This window comes from Erigeron canadensis, chromosome 7, assembly GCF_010389155.1.
Source record: "Erigeron canadensis isolate Cc75 chromosome 7, C_canadensis_v1, whole genome shotgun sequence".
Classification (NCBI taxonomy): domain Eukaryota; kingdom Viridiplantae; phylum Streptophyta; class Magnoliopsida; order Asterales; family Asteraceae; genus Erigeron; species Erigeron canadensis.
In genome coordinates this window covers 32,951,339-32,972,675 of record NC_057767.1, presented here as the reverse complement: position 1 = coordinate 32,972,675, position 21,337 = coordinate 32,951,339, and the positions used below count along the sequence as shown (strand labels likewise).

General features: G+C 32.5%; 2 protein-coding genes across 2 annotated transcripts; both read left to right on the top strand.

Annotated features, from left to right (window-relative positions):
• Positions 1–1,880: 1,880 nt before the first annotated feature.
• Positions 1,881–8,453, top strand: LOC122606863 (serine/threonine-protein kinase CLA4). The gene is made up of 8 exons (XM_043779744.1): positions 1,881–4,285; positions 5,277–5,363; positions 6,172–6,324; positions 6,414–6,577; positions 6,658–6,805; positions 7,291–7,413; positions 7,504–7,591; positions 8,051–8,453. The coding sequence occupies exons 1-8, from the start codon at positions 2,093–2,095 to the stop codon at positions 8,239–8,241; spliced, it is 3,147 nt and encodes a 1,048-aa protein (XP_043635679.1). The 5' UTR covers positions 1,881–2,092; the 3' UTR covers positions 8,242–8,453.
• Positions 8,454–16,270: 7,817 nt separating this feature from the next.
• Positions 16,271–20,826, top strand: LOC122608248 (protein SULFUR DEFICIENCY-INDUCED 1-like). Its single transcript, XM_043781334.1, has 4 exons — positions 16,271–16,414; positions 17,835–18,047; positions 18,342–18,497; positions 20,206–20,826. The coding sequence occupies exons 1-4, from the start codon at positions 16,316–16,318 to the stop codon at positions 20,614–20,616; spliced, it is 879 nt and encodes a 292-aa protein (XP_043637269.1). The 5' UTR covers positions 16,271–16,315; the 3' UTR covers positions 20,617–20,826.
• The last annotated feature ends 511 nt before the right edge of the window (positions 20,827–21,337 follow it).

Sequence of the window (21,337 nt, the reverse complement as noted above, 5' to 3'; positions counted from 1 at the left end):
TAATGTATTGTCACTCAGTCCACTCAAAATGTTTACCTCCTAAATCTATTCCTAGGTTACCAAATGTCTCAAGTAATTCATATTCACACTTTAATGGATTCATATATGGACTTGGGAAAGTTGTGAGATCGATAAGTTTATATTTGGTGTGACATTGAAACTTAAAATTTCGTAAAGTGATGGCCTCAAATGCTAAAAATAGATTGTCGAATTTTATGACAAAATGAAAATAAAATAAAATTTATAAGGTATAATTTTTTAGTTGTAAATAATGGGATATCATTATATCAAGCATATATGATCTTAATCGGTAAATAATTATCTTGTATATAAAAAGTTATCCATATACCATATAATAATAACGATCAATTTTGTTGCTTAATAATAGTATAACATGATATGAGATAACATATACATGGTAAGTTTTAACTTTGGCTTGTTGGATCATCATGAAAATGACAAGCATATTTGTACATTAGTTAAAATAAATGATAAGCATAACATAGAAAAAAAGTATACTAACTTAAAATATGTAAGGATAGAAAGTTACATGACCGGATCATTAGTGATTATGTAAACAAAGTTATCATGTAACAACTATATACGAAAACAATCAACTTATTTATTACTCAAATTAAAACTATACCGCTTTAGTGGTTCGTTGTCTTCCTAAAGTCCTTGATGATGTTTCCTACTTGAACCGACTAGCGTAAACATTAAAAACTAAACTTTAAAATATATATCCGTTTTTTCAAGATTGTGTTTTCTCTATATGAAAACACAGATAATAATCAATTTTTTTGTTTTGAATGTTCAATTTTATTACTCGTAAGAAAGACCAGCAAGGAGCTAGTACATACAGGAAAAAAGATGAAGACATTAAAACTGGGAGAACAAAAACTATAGAGTAAACTTACACCATTTATCCCATTCTAAACCGGGAGTGTTTGCTCTATTCGAGAGCCAAAGGTAGCTGATGCTTTTCACTTCTTTTTTTCCCCCATTATCTGCATATAAAAACTCAATAAAGGGTTTTGGTTAAACTAAAATCGAAAAAACAGAGAGAATATGTACATGTAAATGTAAATGTAGCTTCCAATGCCGTTTTTCACGGGTTTTGGGTCTCAATACCTAGACGGTATATGAGACAACTTGAGATATAGTCAGTCTTACCTCTACATAAATAGAAAAACTGTTTCGAGGTTCTATCTAAATGATAAAAAAAAAAAAAAAAAAATACTTCCAATCTTTACATGAAGTGAAAATTGAACTCTATCACCTCTGCTTCTAAAAGTAAAAATGTTAACCAGTTTTTGTTTTTTTTTTAAATATATATAAATAAAGAAAACCTCGTCCATTTCTCAAATAATCCATCCTACCTGGATTAAATAATTATTAAACGAAAAAGTTAAGTTTGAATAGTGTAATAAGCGTTGATAATGGCGTCCAATTGTACATCATCCTCCACACCCAATTGTCTCAAATATTTCCTCTCCTCACTACTTTATTTCAAAATTCTTAATCCTTCCTTAATTAACACACATATACATACATAAACACTCTCACATGTATATCTAACCAAAACCATATATATATAAATTATAAATTATATTCCAATCCATTAATTGAATCTCCTATATCTATCTATTGATTCCCCCTTTACTCATTTTTTTTTGAAGTATAACTCAAGTTAATCAAAATTAATCAGGTTTATGCTCTCATTTATTTATTAATTATTATTTCATTTCCCTAATTTTATTACTGTATCTATCTATATATGTATATATATATATATGATGTATATATGATTAGTATTTTTTATGATCTGGATTTACTGTGGACTAATTTTAGGATTAGATCTAATTAGCTTTGATAATATGCTTAAATATAGTTTTTTGCTGTGTGTTTGGATATAGAGGCGATCACCCGATAAACTGTTGATTTTGTTAGTAGTGGAAGAAGTCTATGCTAAGTTAAATATTATTCCGGTTTTTGAGTTATCAGCGCGTTCGCGAAAGGTTTTTGTTTCTTGAATTTACAGAAGTAAATAGTTATATCGGTTTAAATTATAAGTGGAACGGTTAATTCTGCGATGATGGCTAGTGAGGCGTCTTGCTCCACGGGGCAAGATTTAGGTGTTAGTGTTGTAAAAGACAGGGTAGTGGTAGGGGGAAAGATTTTGAATAATAGTGATAGTAGTAATAATATATCTTTAAGAACGGGTGAGGAGTTTTCGCTGGAGTTTCTTCAAGATCGTGGTGGTACGAGGAGAGTTGGGAATGGAAATGATATGGATGTGAATCATATGATTGGAACAAAAAGTGATGTCAATGGTCATCTTGGTTATATGGAAATTAGTAGTATGCTTGGGTTGCAGAGGGTGGATTCTGTAAGTAGTCGTGGTACGGCTGATATGGTTCCTGCTAAAGGAGTTATGTCTGTGACGAGTGCGCCGGTTATTGGTTCTATTCCTTCATTGGGTCAAAGGGGTTCAGGGTCGGGTGTTTTGAATGATTCACAAAAGGGAAAAATAAAGTTTCTTTGTAGTGCGGGTGGTAAGATTTTGCCACGGCCTAGTGATGGGAAGCTTAGATATGTGGGAGGTGAGACACATATATTTTCAATACAGAAGAATATGTCGTTTGCTGAATTTGTCAAGCGAACTAGCGAATTTTGTAGTCAACCTTATACAATCAAGTACCAGCTTCCGGGAGAGGATCTTGATTCGCTTATATCCGTGGGTTCTGATGAGGATCTTCAGAATATGATAGAGGAATTTAATGGGCTTGGAAGTCGTGATGGTTCCTCACGACTTAGGATATTTTTGGTTCCTCTTTCTGAATCTGAGAGTGTGATTACAAGTGAAGCCAGTGCTAATTTACAGACCAATTCAGATTTTCAATATGTAGCTGCGGTGAATGGAATAGTTGATAATGATTCGATAAGAAATAATGATGCACATATAAAGTCAAGCTTGGATCAAAACCCGAGCTTGCCAATAAATCATTCTCCTTTCTTCAATACCTTGGAAGACCTTGATGTCCTGAATAACTCAAATGTCACTCCAAATGTTTCCGAACCCCAAATATTTGCGACGCCTTCTGATCCATCACTTCTTGTTTCTCCTGTTCTAGTGCCACACGATGATCTTATCAATGGTCATGCACAAGTGTACAATGACCCATTATCTGGTAGTATCGAGATCCCAGTACTAAAGGGTCGGGCTTTTCATTCTGAAAATCGTATTTTACACCCTCCTGATCCTGTGAATGTTTATGTGGGATCCAATGAGTCTCAGTTGGGTATACCACATGCATTTTCTGATCCCCAACTACAAGAACGTGGAGCGAACTCTGCTTTTGGCTCTCAAGATGGATCTAACTTTCCTTCTACGTTGTGCTTTGCTCCACCACCTCTACCTTCACAACTTTTGCAGGGCAAGTCTATTGAACAACTTGATAGCAATCATCCACAAGTCCTATTCGAGATGCCAAATGTCAGTCCTTCTGTTCCTTACAGTCGAACAGAGTTCTTGCAAATACCTATTGTATCTGAGTCATTGACTAAAGTCCATAGCAATCAGACTCACCAGGACACAAGAATGGATCCAAACAAGAATATTGGGTTGCAAAATTATCATGACCTTCAAGTCCCAAACATTCCTCCTGCATCAACAGCAATTAATCCGAAGACCATGCCGAATGTAATGATGCAGCCACCTTTAAGCAATAAGTGGGAGAATTATCCGGCTGAGTTTGCTATTAACAAACAACAAACCACTAGCAATCAGCAGCAGATTTACACCGGGGCAGATAATGGTGAGCAGAGAAGCAATATGCCACAAGCCAATAACATGGGAATCTCGGGGACGGTTTCCAATTACAACAATATATCTGACGCTGACCAATCCTTGAATGATCTACTTTCTCACCTACCTAATGTGCAACTACCAAGTTCACACCAGATAGATAAAAATGGCCATATGCCTATGAATCCAACAATTGGAACTGATGGTTCCATGTTGGAGACAGTGGCACCAGATGTTTCTTGGATGCAAGTTCCAACAACTGATACTGGATTAAGAAGAGAGGTCAAATTTAATGATGATAAAGTCAATTATTCTGAACAGAAAGTTGTTAACTTGGGTCATGAAGAACATCATGGTAAGCCTATGGGAGATGTGACAGAGCCTATTCGTTCACGGATGTTAGATGCAGCCAGCAGTAATACTGCTCCCTCAAGTCCAACAGAAGCTGAGGATACCCATTCAGATTCTCACATTGAGGTATGCACTTTGCAATGGCAGGCTTAATTGATTATATCTTTATTTTGGGATCCTGTCTGACTAAAATTGCATCTAAGCATCTTGAAGAGAAATGATTAATAATAACAAGTACATGCTCTCCTAAACATTCATTTACACTTTCTTTGTCTCAAGCAAACCTCTTGGTTGATGGGTCACCCCAATGCCACCAGACCGGCAGACCCAATTCAATTGGAATGTGATAAGTATATGTAGAATTAAAGACTAAGTCACTGGACCTATGTTAATCTATTTTGCACTTTTTCTGCCAGGATAGTGTTGATTAATGTAGGGCTTTATAAGAAGACCCAATTATAAGTAATCTAGCTTCTGCCCATTTACTATGGATCTAAAGCCTCACCATATAGAATCCTGGTTCAACTTGATTTAAACCAGTTGCTTTTATGCATATGATAATTTTATATATGCTTTTATGATTCAAGATTTATCGTAATTGGTGAGCCGCGGTCCAAAAACGGATCAGAACAAATTGAAACTGAAATTAGAAAATACTGTAACCGAGAACCTGATTGTATTGTATCAGTTTGTTTTAGGTTTAGACTTCAGAACCAGTTTGATCCCAAACCGGACAGTTCACCGGTCTTTAAATTTTGGCTTATAATTTAGGTCTTGTAATTTTACCCAACAATGTTGTTTCATTTAAGCAAAAGTAATAATATTAAAATATATGGGTTCTGAACTGGGCTGATTGGCTGAAATCAAACAGGGTGCAATTTTATTCTGTTGGTTATATAGTTGGAACTGAGAACCATTTGAAACTGAGACATCCTACTTTAGACTCCGAGCCCCTACAATCAACTTTCATCTGTTAGTTCATGGCACAGTGACTGCTTTAAACCTCATTTAGAGACAAAATATAATGTTGAATAAGCACTTAATCACTTGTAGAAATGTCAAGATCCAAAGAAGAAATCACCTGTCTACTTAATGAAGTTGTTTCAATATTTTGCAGGATGCTGCAACAGACAGCGGAAGTAAGGATGGTCCATTCAGTAATGCATTAATAGCTGAAATGGAAGCTGATATGTATGGTCTTCAGGTATATTACTATATCTATGTACAGTGTTTTGACCAACTTTCACCATACACACCCAAATTGATGTCACGTTCCACTGGAGTACCAAGAAATTTCCCTACATGAACGATAGTCACACTATTAACTTGGTCCTATTAAGTTATAGGAATTTTTTAAATGGCATTTTAGGCAATTTAAGTGATTAAGTCTCATGCGAACTTCCACTTTACTTGTTCCTATTGTTGTCCTACTTTTTCCATACTTATTTTGGTCCATTGGTGGTGGATGCAAGAATTTCTATACTACTTGATCACATCAAAAATTATATTTAAATGATGAAATTCGGCAGGCTTTAAAATTTGCTCTTATAGAAACCAGATCTACATTCAGTTGCAATCATACCAACACTAACGGACTGGATCCTATCAGATTTCCTTAGTTAACGCGCTTGGGCAAGAGTAGTACTCGAATGGGTCTCCCTCTCGGAAGTACATCTACATCTAGATAATATAATTAGGCAGCCATTGTTGATGTGGGCTAGATCATATAGGTTACCTATGCAACCTAAATATCTAAGGCATGCAACTTATTACTTATACAAGCAGACTCTATTACTCATATCAAATAGATAGACTTCTTGGCATGAACCTACATCAATCACATTATTACCGGGTTCTATTCCACTAGCCTTTTTTGGCAGAGTAATCTATGGCTACCATAAGTTTTACCAGTAGACTAACTGCCTAATTACTTTCTCCCAAGAATGTAAATATATGGAAAGAGAATGTGCATTGCATAGTTACATACTGTATATCTTGAATGGTGTTTGCAGATTATAAAAAATGATGAACTTGAAGAATTGAAAGAGTTGGGATCTGGGACGTATGGGACAGTGTATCACGGGAGATGGCGAGGGTCAGATGTTGCCATTAAGAGGATAAAGAAGAGCTGCTTTTCTGGGAGATCTTCAGAGCAAGAACGCTTGGTGGGTAGCTTCCACAAACTGTTATAAGCCTTCTGTTTTGTGATTTAAGCCATTGCTTTCTTTCGTTCTTATCAATTACAACTGTGCAGACCAATGACTTCTGGAGAGAAGCTAAAATCCTTTCTAATCTTCATCATCCAAATGTGGTTGCATTTTATGGTGTGGTGCCCGATGGTCCAGGTGGGACGTTAGCTACTGTTACTGAATTTATGACCCACGGATCACTTAGAAATGTCTTGATAAAAAAGGATAGGTGAACTCTTTTTTCGTCCCTCAATCAAGGTTTGGCTTTTCTGAATTGTCATTGTAACTGAAGTTTGAATTCTTTTGCAGATCACTTGATCGCCGTAGAAAGCTAATAATAGCCATGGATGCAGCTTTTGGCATGGAGTACTTGCATATGAAAAATATTGTTCACTTTGATCTAAAATGTGATAACTTGCTTGTTAACATGCGAGATCCACAACGACCCATTTGCAAGGTACTTGGAAGTTAGCAATATCCTAATCAATTCTTTTGCATGATTTTATCTTCTAGAAACCAGGCATTGAGATTATGATATTGTACTACAGTATGTGTTCGAATGGGCGACTAGTATTGTTGGCCTGTTGGGTATCTGTCAAAATGTGTAATTTTGTGTACGGATCGAACAGGGTTAGGCTGACCCAAAACACTTGATGTATACAAAGTTAAAACTTAATGTATACAACCTTTTTATGCATCACTTTTATACTTTGGGAAAACTTACAACTTTTTCGACCCGATTCTCTTTTTAGGTGGTTCTTTTACCTTGTTTGATATGTTAGAGATAAAATATTACCTAAACCAACCCATTACTAGTTAATGGGTTGAAATTGGCTCCTCTACACCACATATACTTGGTTGCCTACATGTGCTTTTTTGTTCAATGGCATACTCATGGGTAGTAATTTTTGTAGCACCGATGATACTTTGACCATCTTGCAGGTTGGAGATTTTGGACTGTCGAGGATCAAAAGAAACACTCTAGTTTCAGGTGGCGTTAGAGGGACACTACCATGGATGGCACCAGAATTGTTAAATGGCAGCACCACCAAAGTTTCTGAAAAGGTAAGAATACCATATAGCATCATTATATTCAATGAAATAGGTTAAGCTAATTGAGTGACTAGTTTATATAAGTATATTGTATATTGACAGGTTGATGTGTTCTCCTTTGGCATTACGATGTGGGAGATTCTTACTGGGGAAGAACCTTATGCAAATATGCATTGTGGGGCAATCATTGGTAATTTGTTATCTTTCAGTAATTAGGAGATAAGCTGATAACTATTTATTGCAGAGGTGGCAATATGGGCAGATCAGGTGGCAGGGATAGAGGATTAAGATGGGTAATTTTGTAGTACAAGCCAAAATGGGTCGTGGTAGGTTCAAAACACTTTTTGTCAAGAAATGAATAGTTAAGGAGGTTTATGTTGTAAGAATACCTTGTATGGCTTTTCTAATCTTTCAAACCATGTGATCCATTATCTTTTAAACTAATATCCTTTTAGCTATAGAGACTTGAGATAGAACATAGCCAGAATCAATCTGTCTATAGATAAGTGGTCGAAATTGCCTCCTATGAGATACTGGACTTTCTGGGAATGTCTTCTTATTTTTAGAACAGCTGAATGAGTGGATAATTTCACAAATGAGTCTTTTGGTCAACTTATGGTATATATGCTATGTTAAATTTTGATCACAGGAGGAATTGTGAAGGACACCCTTCGCCCTAAAATACCAGAGAAGTGTGACCCCGATTGGAGGATGTTGATGGAGCAATGCTGGTCAGCGGACGCCACTGTTCGGCCTTCATTTACCGAAATCACAAATAGACTTCGGACCATGTCCAAAGCACTCCAAGCAAATGGAAGCAAAAAAGTTCAAAATGTATAGTAGGTTTTTGTGTTTATATATTGTATCTATTTAGTGTCCTGTCACTTATGGCGAGTTCCACAGTGTGTCTGCTCATTTGTTCATTCTTTTTGACTGAAGACACCTGTTGTTAATACGATCATAGCTTGGAGGCCGAGTATCACTATTTTTATGTAATTTACACAAATCATACGCACAACAATACATCGATCTGGTTATCTTGTTTGCCTTTATGTGTCATTGTTGTATAAGTAATGTTATATAGGTTATGAATGAGGCCAAATCTGAAAAATCACCTACAATGTGCAGGTTAGAAATCATCTTATATATGTTTATTGATCGTATATCACTAGCTTTCCTTTGCCTCTACTGTATATGGCCGATATTGTGTATGACACCTTGATTGTCACCAAACAAGCCTGAGCTTTTTTAGCGCTTGACAAGACACATATATTATCCAGTTATCCCGACTAATAAGCTCAAAAGAACCCTAACCTAACGGTGAACTGTAGAATTTGGTAGATTTTAGTAGAAAAATGGAACATGTCAAACTATATGTTTCCTTTATTCATGGGTATGTTTGGTATAAAAGCTTGGAGCTGGGGCTGTAGTTAAGGGTTTGGCTAGAGCTTGAGGTTGGGGCTTTTTTTTCAACTCTTTTTCTACGTGCTTTTATTTTAAAGACCTTTTGAGGCTTTTAAGAGTTTTTCGGGGCTAAGGCTTTTGATTTCTTATGTATTACCAAACAGGGCTATAATTTTTAAAAGAGCTTATTTTTAAAAGCTAAGGACTTTTAAGCCCTTAAAAACCCCTAAAATCCCCTTGTCAAACAGACCTACAGACTAGATCGATCGCTACTTAGAAGTAGTTTATGTATCTTTAAGTTGGTTTGTTTCTGTCCAAGAAAGTTTAACTATAAAAACTTAAATTTACCCCCAAAATTACTTTGTGTGATATGTGAGCTACTGCTACTCATAAGTTTTTTCCTTTTATAATTGAACTTTCTTTCTATTCTTTTCTAATTTTGTGTAGGTGAATATATAGTTTTACATTGGTAAATAAATAAGAAAAGATTACATGCATGAACCCATGAATCCGATCCATAAAAAACCAAGGTACCTAGGTTACAAATTAAAGGCACATCTATGTACGACTTGGACATGTCCAAGCTCCGCTAACCAACTCAAATCAGTAGCTTAATTGTAATTTGTAAAATGCATATATAATTAATCCTAACTCACTCTTTGAGTCTTTGTTTATGTATTGTTGGCCTGCTTCATTTAATTTAAAGACTGGGAAGTTAACTTTAGAGCCACAAGAAGATTACTTGATGAAGTTGCAGGTGTTGAACGAGTACCTTTTATAGTTATATTATTGGCGTGGTGTTTCTTTCGATCCTGTTATAACTGATAATATAATAGATATATACTCGTATCGCACACTACCTACCACGAGTCGCGCCCATATATCAGCATTTCTAGTTTTATTAGGTTTTTAACTAAGATGTATAGGTCTTTGACTTTCAACATATTAGCATTACGTTTTCAGTTTTTTAAAATTTTCTTTTTGTTGCAACTACATTATTGTGTCATGTTTTAAAACCGCCATTAGGTGGAATCCCAGGTCCACCACTAATCTCTAGTATTGACTAGCATCAATGTTCTTCATCCATAGCCATTGTTAACTTTGAGATACCACTCATGAATGTTTATTTGTGACTTTGTGTTTAATAGAAGAACATGCGCCAAAGGGTCGCACATGAAATTTATTAAGAATGGGCTAATTATTTCAATTTTTTTGTTTTCAAAACCAAAAGTACAAGAATCGATATTTAGCGAGAATACAATCAGTGGTAGGGTCAAGATTTTCATTTTGAGGTAGCCAAACAGTTATCATAATAATAACAAGAGTAAATTTAAACTACAAAATTGAATTACATTAATGTGAAGTTGTCAATTATCTTTAAAACTAAACAAATACATAAATATGATACTAGAAATATAGAGTTCTTAGATATCATGAACACTTTTGACTAACACATAGCTCCACTTGCAAGGTTATAGACTCTTACGTACTTGTTCAAATGCAAGAAATCAAAATCTCATACTCTAAATAATAAGTAAGATAACATGTTAATAACAGCATAATCAATGTCTATAAATATCATTTTATTTTCGAAAGTGTTTGAAAAATATGTAATATATATTTTCACCTAGCACATCTTAAAATATCTTTACATGCACTAATCCTTAACATTAATGATTAAAGTACATTATTAATCCTTTATCTTTTAAAATATCTTCATTAACCCTTTAAATCGATTACTTCTACATCAATAATCTACACCACTCGACGTCGCCTTCACACCAACAATCGCCCCCATCACCAGACCTTCACCGCCAACGACTACGTCGCATTATGCGGGTATGATGCTAGTAACAATTTACAAGGATGAGCCGTGGGCCACCCATGGCTTGTATCAATATTAGTCCATTTGTATATAGTTGAATCCACGTTTTAGTGATATATTAGCCCAATCAAAGTTGCTGGCCCAACCATGTCTTCAAATCGATTGAATCATTTATACGTTTTGATTTCGGCTCTTTATCCATCGAAAGCATAATATTATATTGTGAAATTAGTTTTTATCCATAAAAACTAGAAAGCATAATATAGCCAAGTTATTGAATCTTCCTTTATGATCAAAAATTTTAAGAAATATGTTCAAGATCATAAGGACAATGTTTATAAGTCATGATTGTAACAATTTATAAATTGAAGACTAAATAAAAATTAAAGAGGATAGTAGCTTATTAACAATTTATTTGAAAAACTAAAAATTATAATTGGTACTGTTCATTTAGAAAGTTACATGAACAATTCATGTTATATATTTAAAAGTTGAATACTTTTTCAGATGCACACTTATATGATTACGTTAACTAATCTTATCAGTTGTTATTACTAAGAACTTTTTTAAACTAAAACCCAAATAAAATTATTTATGCTTTACGATGTCACAATAACACTATTTAGGTTAGCTATTTTATTAATTGAAAAAAAATTATCTTATGAAGTTGTATATGAAGATTTGATTAAAGATGAAAAAATTATATTAATATATTAAACCTTTTTTACAAATACAAAAAGTAGATACTTTTTTCTTTTTACTCCATCGTTAAAAACTTCTTTATTTTTTGTCGATCTTAATTCCGAATAAAACAGGAATAGACAAATGCTCGTGTGATGGTAGCGGTGGTTGTGGCGGCGTGGTGGCGACGACGGGTGGTGGTGGTAGCGGCAGTAGCAGTGAGTAGTTTAAACTATTGATGTAAAAATGAGTAGTGTAATTATTTTAGAAGTCTAGATGCAGATGATGTTGTAAATTAATTTTTCTTTTTGAACGTTTGAATGGTCAGAGTCTGTTCGTCCCACTTATCGGCCCTTACATCTTTCGGGCAAGATGTCATTCGAATTTCAGGGAACCACGGAGGCGGGAAAATCTCCTATTAATCTGCCAAATGGCACGAGATATATAGGAGTAAATCTTGTTTACTCAGGATTCGAATCTGGGTCTCCCCAAGCCCAAAACCCTCATGGAAGGACTAAGATACCATTTACAAGTTACATCAGTTAAGATTTTAAAATAATAAATAAACATGATTGATAAAATAAGTAGTTTAATTGCATTTTTGAGAAAACGAGAAGGATCATTTGTTTCATTTTACTACTTTATAGAAATTCTCCACTTTCATTTTTGGAAATAGTTAGAAAAAATTTGTTTTAAAATGAACCGATTTTGTCCTTAATGAATTCTCATTTTGCGAAAAGTCCTAAGAAATAACTCAATTTATCCATAATGAATTAATTTAAATTTTAAACTCTTATCTTACTAATTTATATTATAAACCGTTATTTTTTAAAATATTTTCATTAGTACTTTACATTAATTAGAATTACATCAATCTATACACGAATTGCCACTGCCGCAAGTCCGCCACCACCATTAAATCATCGTCATTACCAGAAAACCCTCGCCACTAGTAACGTCGGGAGGATACTATGCTAATAATACATTGTTGATGATGTTTTTGAAACTTAAAAAAATGCCTCTAAGTTAATGCCAAAAAACGTTTAAGCGGCTCATAGTCGTTGTAGTGATTCCAAACAGTTTGGTAATTAAACTCCGAATGACATGCTACATGTCGTCTAGGTTCATAAATACGTCAGGTTCATGTTTATCTCAAAATTTATTTATTTATTTATTTATTATTATTATTATTATTATTATTATTATTATTATTATTATTATTATTATTATTAATATTATTATTATTATTAACGTTCGTGTCACGGGACGGCTAGTCGTTACATCCATACAGACAGGCAGTCACTAGCGACGGATCCACGAAATCAGCGACCACAAGGGAGGGAAAACCCATCAATTTAACCGCTACAGAAGACACGACGTTAAATTGGACGTAAAATCTCGCCTGCTCGGACTCAAACCCTGATCTCGCAGGATCCAAGCATCATTGCAAGACTTCGGAATGCCAATGGGGTTTTAACCCATTGGCTATATCTGATGCTAATAAGGAAAGGATCAAAGGAATCAAACTTTCTCGCATATCCGATGCTAATTGTATAAAGCCTGTTCTTTTTTAATCTATACTATACATAGCTAATAACTTCTAGTCATGGAGAAGTCTTTCCAACAAGAACTAATTATAAGGTGGTGGAGGGACAATGGTGAAATGATGAATCATCCGGGTTTTATTTTTTTAATTTAAGGTTCAATTCTTGTTAAATGTAAAATCGTATCTCAATTAACCTTTTAATGGTTAATTAGAAGCTTAGTAGATTAGAGTTCTCTATAGAAATGTACTCCTATCTATCAAGTGGAGATATAGTGACGCTCGGTTTAAATAACCAACGGCTTTCACTACGTCGGGTTGTTTTTATGAAAAATACGCCATAAAAATAAATATAAATATAAAAGTGGTGAAAAGTAGAGACACCATCATACATATTCATGCTTGTTTTGAAATTTTGATACATACAACTAATATTAGATAATGTAAATCCTAATAATAGCAGAAATGTCCACATTCAATGTTACTAGTGCCACAAATATTATATTATTGCATATCCAATATATGTTCACCGTTGCATTAAAGGTTAAAACACCCCTTTATTCAATTTTTCAACAAAGTTCGACAATATATTGATTTTAAATACAAGTAAACTCCCAATGATGATATACATGAATGAAATTAGACTAGCAAATTCATCCACAAGTATAATCGTGTTTTTTTTATATTTCTCTTTTTAATAAATACGGATCGAAAATCACAACGTGAGAGTCTAGATTATGTTGTATTAACCAGGCTCACGCTAAAGAACCCCCTCACCCAATACCATAAAAAAAAACCCCATAATAATTCGCCCAAAGGCACAACAATATATTAGGGGAAAACCTTACCCCCTTATACTCGAACGTGGGTCTCCCAAAGTCCAAGCCCTCAAAGAAAAACTTCCTTACTATTGGACTAGCAATCATTAAAAAGTTATATTCTAGCAAGATTTAATCAAGTGGTTAACACTCTTGTATTTATAAACAGAGATCAAAGATCCAATCCTTACTTCTTGTAAGGTCGGGAATTTTTTTTCAATTTTAAATAGAAATAAAACTATTTACATTTCAACTTTCATACGCAACGTGAGATAATCTTGAAACAAATAAATATAAAGGGTGGAGCATAAATGGAGAGAAGTAAAATTATGACCGTTTGGGTGAGTCCCACTAAAATTTTACTCTATCGGAAATTAAAAGAAAAAAAAAGAGTTGTATGCGTGCCTATTTATATATATACTAAAAACCAACTGGTTTTTTACAAGTTTTTATGCACATGGTAGAACTATACATGCATGCAACTTTGAACTCTTTACCTTTTAACCCCCTAAAGATTTTACCTTTTACATTTAAGCCCATCACCTTTTACTACTTTACATTTTAACTCCCTAAAGTTTTCTCTTTACTTTTTAACTCCCAAAATTTTTTCCTTTTACATTTTAGCCCATCAACTTTTACTTCTTTACCTTTTAACCCCCTAAAGTTGTTATCTTTTACATTTTAGCCTATCAATAAAATGCTTTATTGTTACAATGTCAAATAAATATTTGTTGGTGACTTTATCAAATTTGTACCAAAACATTGTCATCTGAAAAGATAATCTACTTGAGTCTCGCCGCAAGGTGTGTAATACAATCTGCGGCAACGTGTTTAAGCTTAATGAATCATTGTCCACGACGTTACTATAAAAGCGTCGCGGCAACGCGTGAGTGTTTATTTCTAGTATATATTAATATACATATACTAGTCCCAATACCCGTACAATTTACGCCAGCTATATAGATTGTATCATAAATAAATTCGAATATGTCTTGTACATGATTCGTGAGTATGAAAATAAATTGTTGTTAAAGTAAATCGATGATTGAAGCTAAATTATATTAAACAGTAATGATAAATATAATATATGTGTAGTTAGAATTTTGGATTTACCTTAAATTTTTAAAAACACATCAAAACCGGAACTTGTAGGCATAGTGGATGATGTCAAATAACCTTGTGATTTCAGATGTAAACTCAAATTTTTTAAGCTTTCATGTAATAACTTATTCTAATTAATATAAGTAATAGGAGTTGAAAAATTGAGAAAAAAAAGAGGCAATTTACTAATAAGAAAACGGTCAATCATTTAAGGTTATAATGTCTTTTGTATTAATAAAGCAAGAGTTAGAATATAATTCTAAGTATAATAAAGAAATTGAATTTATATACAACTAAAAAACTAATTTTATAATATAAATAAATTAAAATGACACGTGTCAATTAAGGATTACGCCACGTGTTGTTTCAAAAAATATGTCAATCATGTTTAAGTTTATTGGTAGATTACAGTTAATGTAGAAGAAGAACATGGGAGGCTGTGATTTTTTTATTAATAAAAGTTTAATTTGTATTTTTCTTTTTTGCTTGATGAACTTTTACAATTGTTTGCAACTTATTATTCTAGTTTACGGTTTTTAATTTAACTTTAATTTTTAGTATAGAATATATATTTCAATGAAATGTTATATATATATTTTTTTATGAAATGTTAAGTTTTTATATTAAGCTGTTTAGTTTAATAAAAAAAGAAAAGAAAAAGAGATTAAATTGAAAGGGTTGAAAATTTATGAAGCGTCTGTAATTATAGTTGGGAGGGTTAAGAGGTTAAAATGAATTGTATGAATATTATTAGTTGATTTTGGGGGGTTGAATTTCCCCGTAAATATAGAATATATATTTCAATGTAATGTTATTATTATTTTTTTTATATGAAATGTTAAGTTTTTATATTAAGTTGTTTAGTTTAATAAAATAAATAAATAAATGAATTTAGGAGAGTTGAAAATTTATAGAGCACCAATAAAAATAGTTAGGAAGGTTAAAAGGTTAAGATCAATTGTATGCAATATTATTAGTTGATTTTGAGAGGGTTAATAAATTTAACCACCCCCTCCCCCTTTAAGTAGCTAATAGAATATTAGGCCCGTAGATAAATATTTCTAGAGTTATATCTAGCTAAGCGAGGTTTTCAAATGTCCAAGTCAAGATCGAAAAAGTTGTACAAGACATAAAATCTTTGGCCTTTCTTTGATATAGTAATAGAAAGAAAAATGTTAATATTACTTGGGATAGTTGGCGTAGATTCTTGATATAGTATTTGTACATAAATGTTGTATTTTGTTTGGTATCGCCATTTTGATGGATACTTATTGAATGAAGTTCACTTTTAAATAAAAAATAAAATATCTAGCTACTTATCTAGGATCCCCAATAATTTATAAAATTCATACAGAATGGATAATATATAAATATTTAATATAGAAATACTAATATGAGAAGCTAGAAGTTTAGGTGGACATACATGTGTCCAGGTTCATTTTGTTAGTTTTCTAACATTCACCCTACATATAATAATAATAATAATTGTTGGAAATAGATGTGTGTATTGTAGAAAGAGAAAGAAAGGTTTCTAGGGAGAGTATGGAAGTTAATTCAATGAAGACCCAAGAAGACCAGTTTCATATAATTCATAAAGTCCCATCTGGTGATGGCCCTTATGTAAAAGCTAAACATGCTCAGGTTAAATTTTCTTTCTTCTAGTGTTAATTTCTATGTATGAATTTGTGTTTAACTAAGTATACAATACGATTTTTTTTACAACGAAAATTCGTTTTATAAACGATGATAAATTTCATAAATTATTTCTGTAGACTGCTTAAATCTTTAAAATAGTCTACAGAAACAATCGAAACCAATTTAACCCTAGTTATAACAATTTGTGTATTAAGTAAAACAATTTGTACCAAACTCGGGTTCTTAGTTATTACAATTTCATTTTGGTTAGATCCGATGACTTTATTATCTTATTATTAGATCATTTGTTATTATGTTGGATCTTGTTACGTAATTATTACGTATTTAAGTCATATTCTCCTAAAATTAAACCACTCGATCAACAATTCTAACGAGTCCGTCCTCGGTCCTTCTATACCAAGATGATTTTGTCCACAACCTATTTTAATATTGTAGTTAAGTTGTCATTATATGGTTCTAAACATATGACTTTTAAGGTCATACAACTTGTTCTTTTATCTTTTTGACATAAGTTTGTTATAAAACACTCATATTAGTTGGTAACTACGTACACAAATTTATCATAGCTTCTCGCTAGCTTGAAGGTGTGTTAATAAGATAAACAATATTCACATGTTAAATAAAAACCCTTATACATTTTCTGGTTGATAATGTCTATTGATAAGAATTAATTGAACATTTTAACGTTTTTTTTTTAGTGTTTGTGTTAAATAAATTCAACACATGAAGGCTTTTTAAAAAATAACACCTTTTAATTTCATGTGCCTAAGAATTAACATACTCTAACTCAATTATTTGACACTTCGTATATTTACATTTCAAATAATGAACGAGTATATTGTTTCATAATTACATTTTTGATAAAAAGAAATAATTAAATGAACACTTTAAAAAGCTTTTGCGGGACACACGTTAAGAAAACCTTTTCTATAAAAAAAAATCTTTCAACATTCACTTGTATATATTTTGTCATGTATTATACTTTAGGGATTAGTTTCTTCGAAGGTAAGACTTTGAACGAATGTCTATAGTAGAAAATAACTAAAGTTGTGTGTATTGTATGTAAACAACTTTGAAATAATGTTTATTGTATGTAAGAATTTCGTTTCAACCAATTAAAATCTGACAAGTGGCACCTATATATGGTTGTCACGTATGTTTTCTTACATACAATAAACATTTTTTCGAGTTGCTTACATACAATACACATAACTTTAGTTTTTTCCTACTATAGACATTCGGTCAAAAATGGTTACATTCCAGGAAACTAATCCCTATACTTTATCATCTTATCATAAAGTAATTATTTCTCTCACTTCTCAATTCTCATTGGTCCTGTTCCTATATATAGTATATATATTGTTAGATTTGATTTTATTGAAATAATGCATATATATATATGCAGCTTGTAGAAAGGGATCAAGAAGGTGCAATAGTGTGGTTTTGGAAGGCTATAAATGCAGGAGATAGAGTAGAGAGTGCCTTAAAAGACATGGCAGTTGTCATGAAACAATTGGATAGAACTGAAGAAGCCATTGAAGCCATCAAATCCTTTAGGGGCCTTTGTCCCAAAAGTGCACAAGAATCTCTTGATAATGTTCTTATTGATTTGTTCAAGGTACAATCTTTCATCCACACATTACCCACTTCTCATGCATGCATGTACTGATGTATATACATGTAAAAAAAAAAAAAATAATCCAATTTCAAAGCATTTTTGTCACATGCTTTCCTAGAAAAAAACTAATCCAAAATTCCAAATATGAAAGATTCTCATAGTCTTTACGATTTATTATAAAACTATGTTGATTATTTGTAAAAACATATTTGCAAACACATAAATGGTTGGCTTTAAATGGGAATACTCTGATTCATAACTAAGAACTCGAATTGTGTATTTTTTTTTTAACAGAAATGCGGAAAAGTGGATGAACAAATCGCGTTATTAAAGCAGAAGCTAAGGATGATTTATAGAGGTGAAGCGTTTAATGGTAGACCAACAAAGACCGCGAGATCGCATGGCAAAAAGTTTCAAGTCTCTGTGAGACAAGAAACATCGAGAATATTGGTACACATTTCATTCTTTTAAATTTTATTTTATCTTTTTAGAAATAGACATAACTAACAATGATTTTTTTTTTCTTTCCCGAAAAGACTCTCATTTTGTTGTATGTGATGTACATTGATACATATTTTGTATACGGGGATGGGAATATATATAAGCATCTTAGGTACCTAAAATTAAGTGTAGAATACTCACATGTTATTTTTTTTTAATCTATAAAATTCATGGGGGTCATGTGATTTAATTAAAATTCAACAAATATTAAAAAAATAATATGTGATGGGTTCCACACCTAAGTAGGGCTGTAAACGAACTGAATAGTTCATGAACCGTTCGGCGGAAAGTTCGTTCGTGTTCGTTCGTTTAGTTAAATAAACGAACACGAACAAAGCTCTTGTTCATTCATTTACGTTCATAAACGTTCGATAATCAGTTCGTGAACGTGCGTTCATTTATGTTCATGAACAGTGGTTCATGAACAATAGTTTATAAACCGTCATTCGTGAACAATCAATCGTTTATGTTCGTGAACAATAACCCTTTATATTTGTTTACATATATATATATACACATAATAACCTATACTATAATAAATAGTTTAAATATAAATATTTCTTTTATATAATATATATTAGTATCTAATTATTTAAGAAATGTTTAAATAAAATACTTAATTTATAAACTTTTCGTTCGTTTGTGTTCATTCATTAGTTTTCGCTCGTTTGGCAAAAAGTTTCAAGTCTCCGAGAGACAAGAAACATCGAGAATTTTGGTACACATCTCATTCTTTTAAATTTTATTTTTTTAGAAATAGACATCGAGATTTTTTTTTCCCGAAAAGACTCTCATTTTGTTGTATGTGATGTACATTGATACATATTTTGTATAGGGGATGGAAATATATATAAGGCTGTTAGATATTTAAGATTATGTGTACAACACTGACATGTTATTTTTTTAATCCATTAAATTCATGGGGGCCATGTGATTTAATTAAAATTCAACAATAATTGAAAAAATTAATATGTGATGGATTTCACACCTAAGTAGGGCTATAAACGAACTGAATAGTTCATGAACCGTTCGGTGGGAAGTTCGTTCGTTTAGTTAAATAAACGAACACGAACAAAGCTCTTGTTTGTTCATTTACGTTGATAAACGTTCGATAATCCGTTTGTGAACGTTATCGTCATTCGTAAACAATCATTCGTTTATGTTCGTGAACAATAGTCCTTCATATTTGTTTACATATATATACACATAATAACCTATACTATAATAAATAGTTTAAATATAAATATTTCTTTTATATAATATATACTAATACCTAACTATTTAACAAATGTTTAAACAAAATACTTAATTTATAAAGTTTTCGTCCATTTGTGTTCGTTCATTAGTTTTCTCTCGTTTGTATTCGTAAACATTAGTTCATGAAATACAAACGAATGAATATGAACAAGTCATTATGTTCGTTTATTTGTTCATGAACTGTTCGTTAATTTAAACGAACGAACATGAACAAGGCTCTGTTCGTGTTGTTCGGTTCGTTTACAGCCCTACACCTAAGTTTAAGTACCGGACAACCTTATATTCACTTTTCCCATTTTGTATATAATAAAATTCATTTTGATATGGTAATTCGTATTAAGGACAAATGGTTTTATAGCTAACTGTCTAATCTAACCATTTACCGTTTTGAACGAAACAGGGAAATTTGGGCTGGGCCTATATGCAAAAATCCAACTTCATGGCAGCAGAAGTGGTGTATAAGAAAGCCCAAATGATTGATCCAGATGCAAATAAGGCTTGCAACTTGGGCCTTTGCTTAATAAAACAAGCACGATACGATGAAGCATGTTCAGTCCTCCAACAAGTAGTTAATGGCGAGATTCCGGGATCCGAAGACATTCGGGCCAGAAACCGGGCTTACGAACTGTTAATGGAGACGGAAACATGGAGACCCATGTCAGAGTTGTTGCCGGACCTCCCTGGACTGGACCTAGATGAAGACTTTGTTAATGGGCTTGAAAAGTTAATGAATGTATGGGCCCCCAATAGATCAAGAAGATTGCCCATATTTGAACAGATTGAAAACTTTAGAGACCAAATAGCTTGTTGATATCTTTGAGTATGTTTTCTATTTATTTGAAGGGTGGTGTTAATAAATGAGCTAAAGCTCATATTGTAAAGTCTTAGGGGTAATAGTTGGTGTTCTGGTCAATTCTTGTTGCTTTAATCTCTCAATCTAAATTGCTTATGATGTAACAAACTATATTTATCATTGGCAGTACTATATATACTTGTATAAAATTTTATTAAGTTCTTTAAATCTCTCTGTTATTTATGTAAAAAGATCTGAAATTACATTACTGAAATTTCTTTTAACATTGGTAGAAGACTAGAAGCTGTACTTCTTGTTACATAAAGTCAAAGAAATATGAAGTTCAATTCCATCGGACTAATTTGAAATTTATGACCTAAATGCCTACTTTGTATACCATCAACACCTTCATATTTTATGATTTTTTATAAAACAAGAAAAATGATCAAATACCACATACGCCAGTGAAAATTCCATCTGAGTAATTTTTTAAAGATAATTCACAAATTGTTTAATCCATATTATCGTTGTTTATCGGTTTAGCTAATATCAGGTTACATTGTTACTAATACCATCTTCATTCTTTAACCACTTTTATCCTTACACCACCGATGTGTGTTTTAAGGTGTTATACGTACATGTAATGCTGTAATGTATGAAATGATAGTATTTGGAAAAAATGATGGCGTACACTTCGTCACCGTGTATAGTTTTTTTTTTTTGGCAGATAAATGTGTTA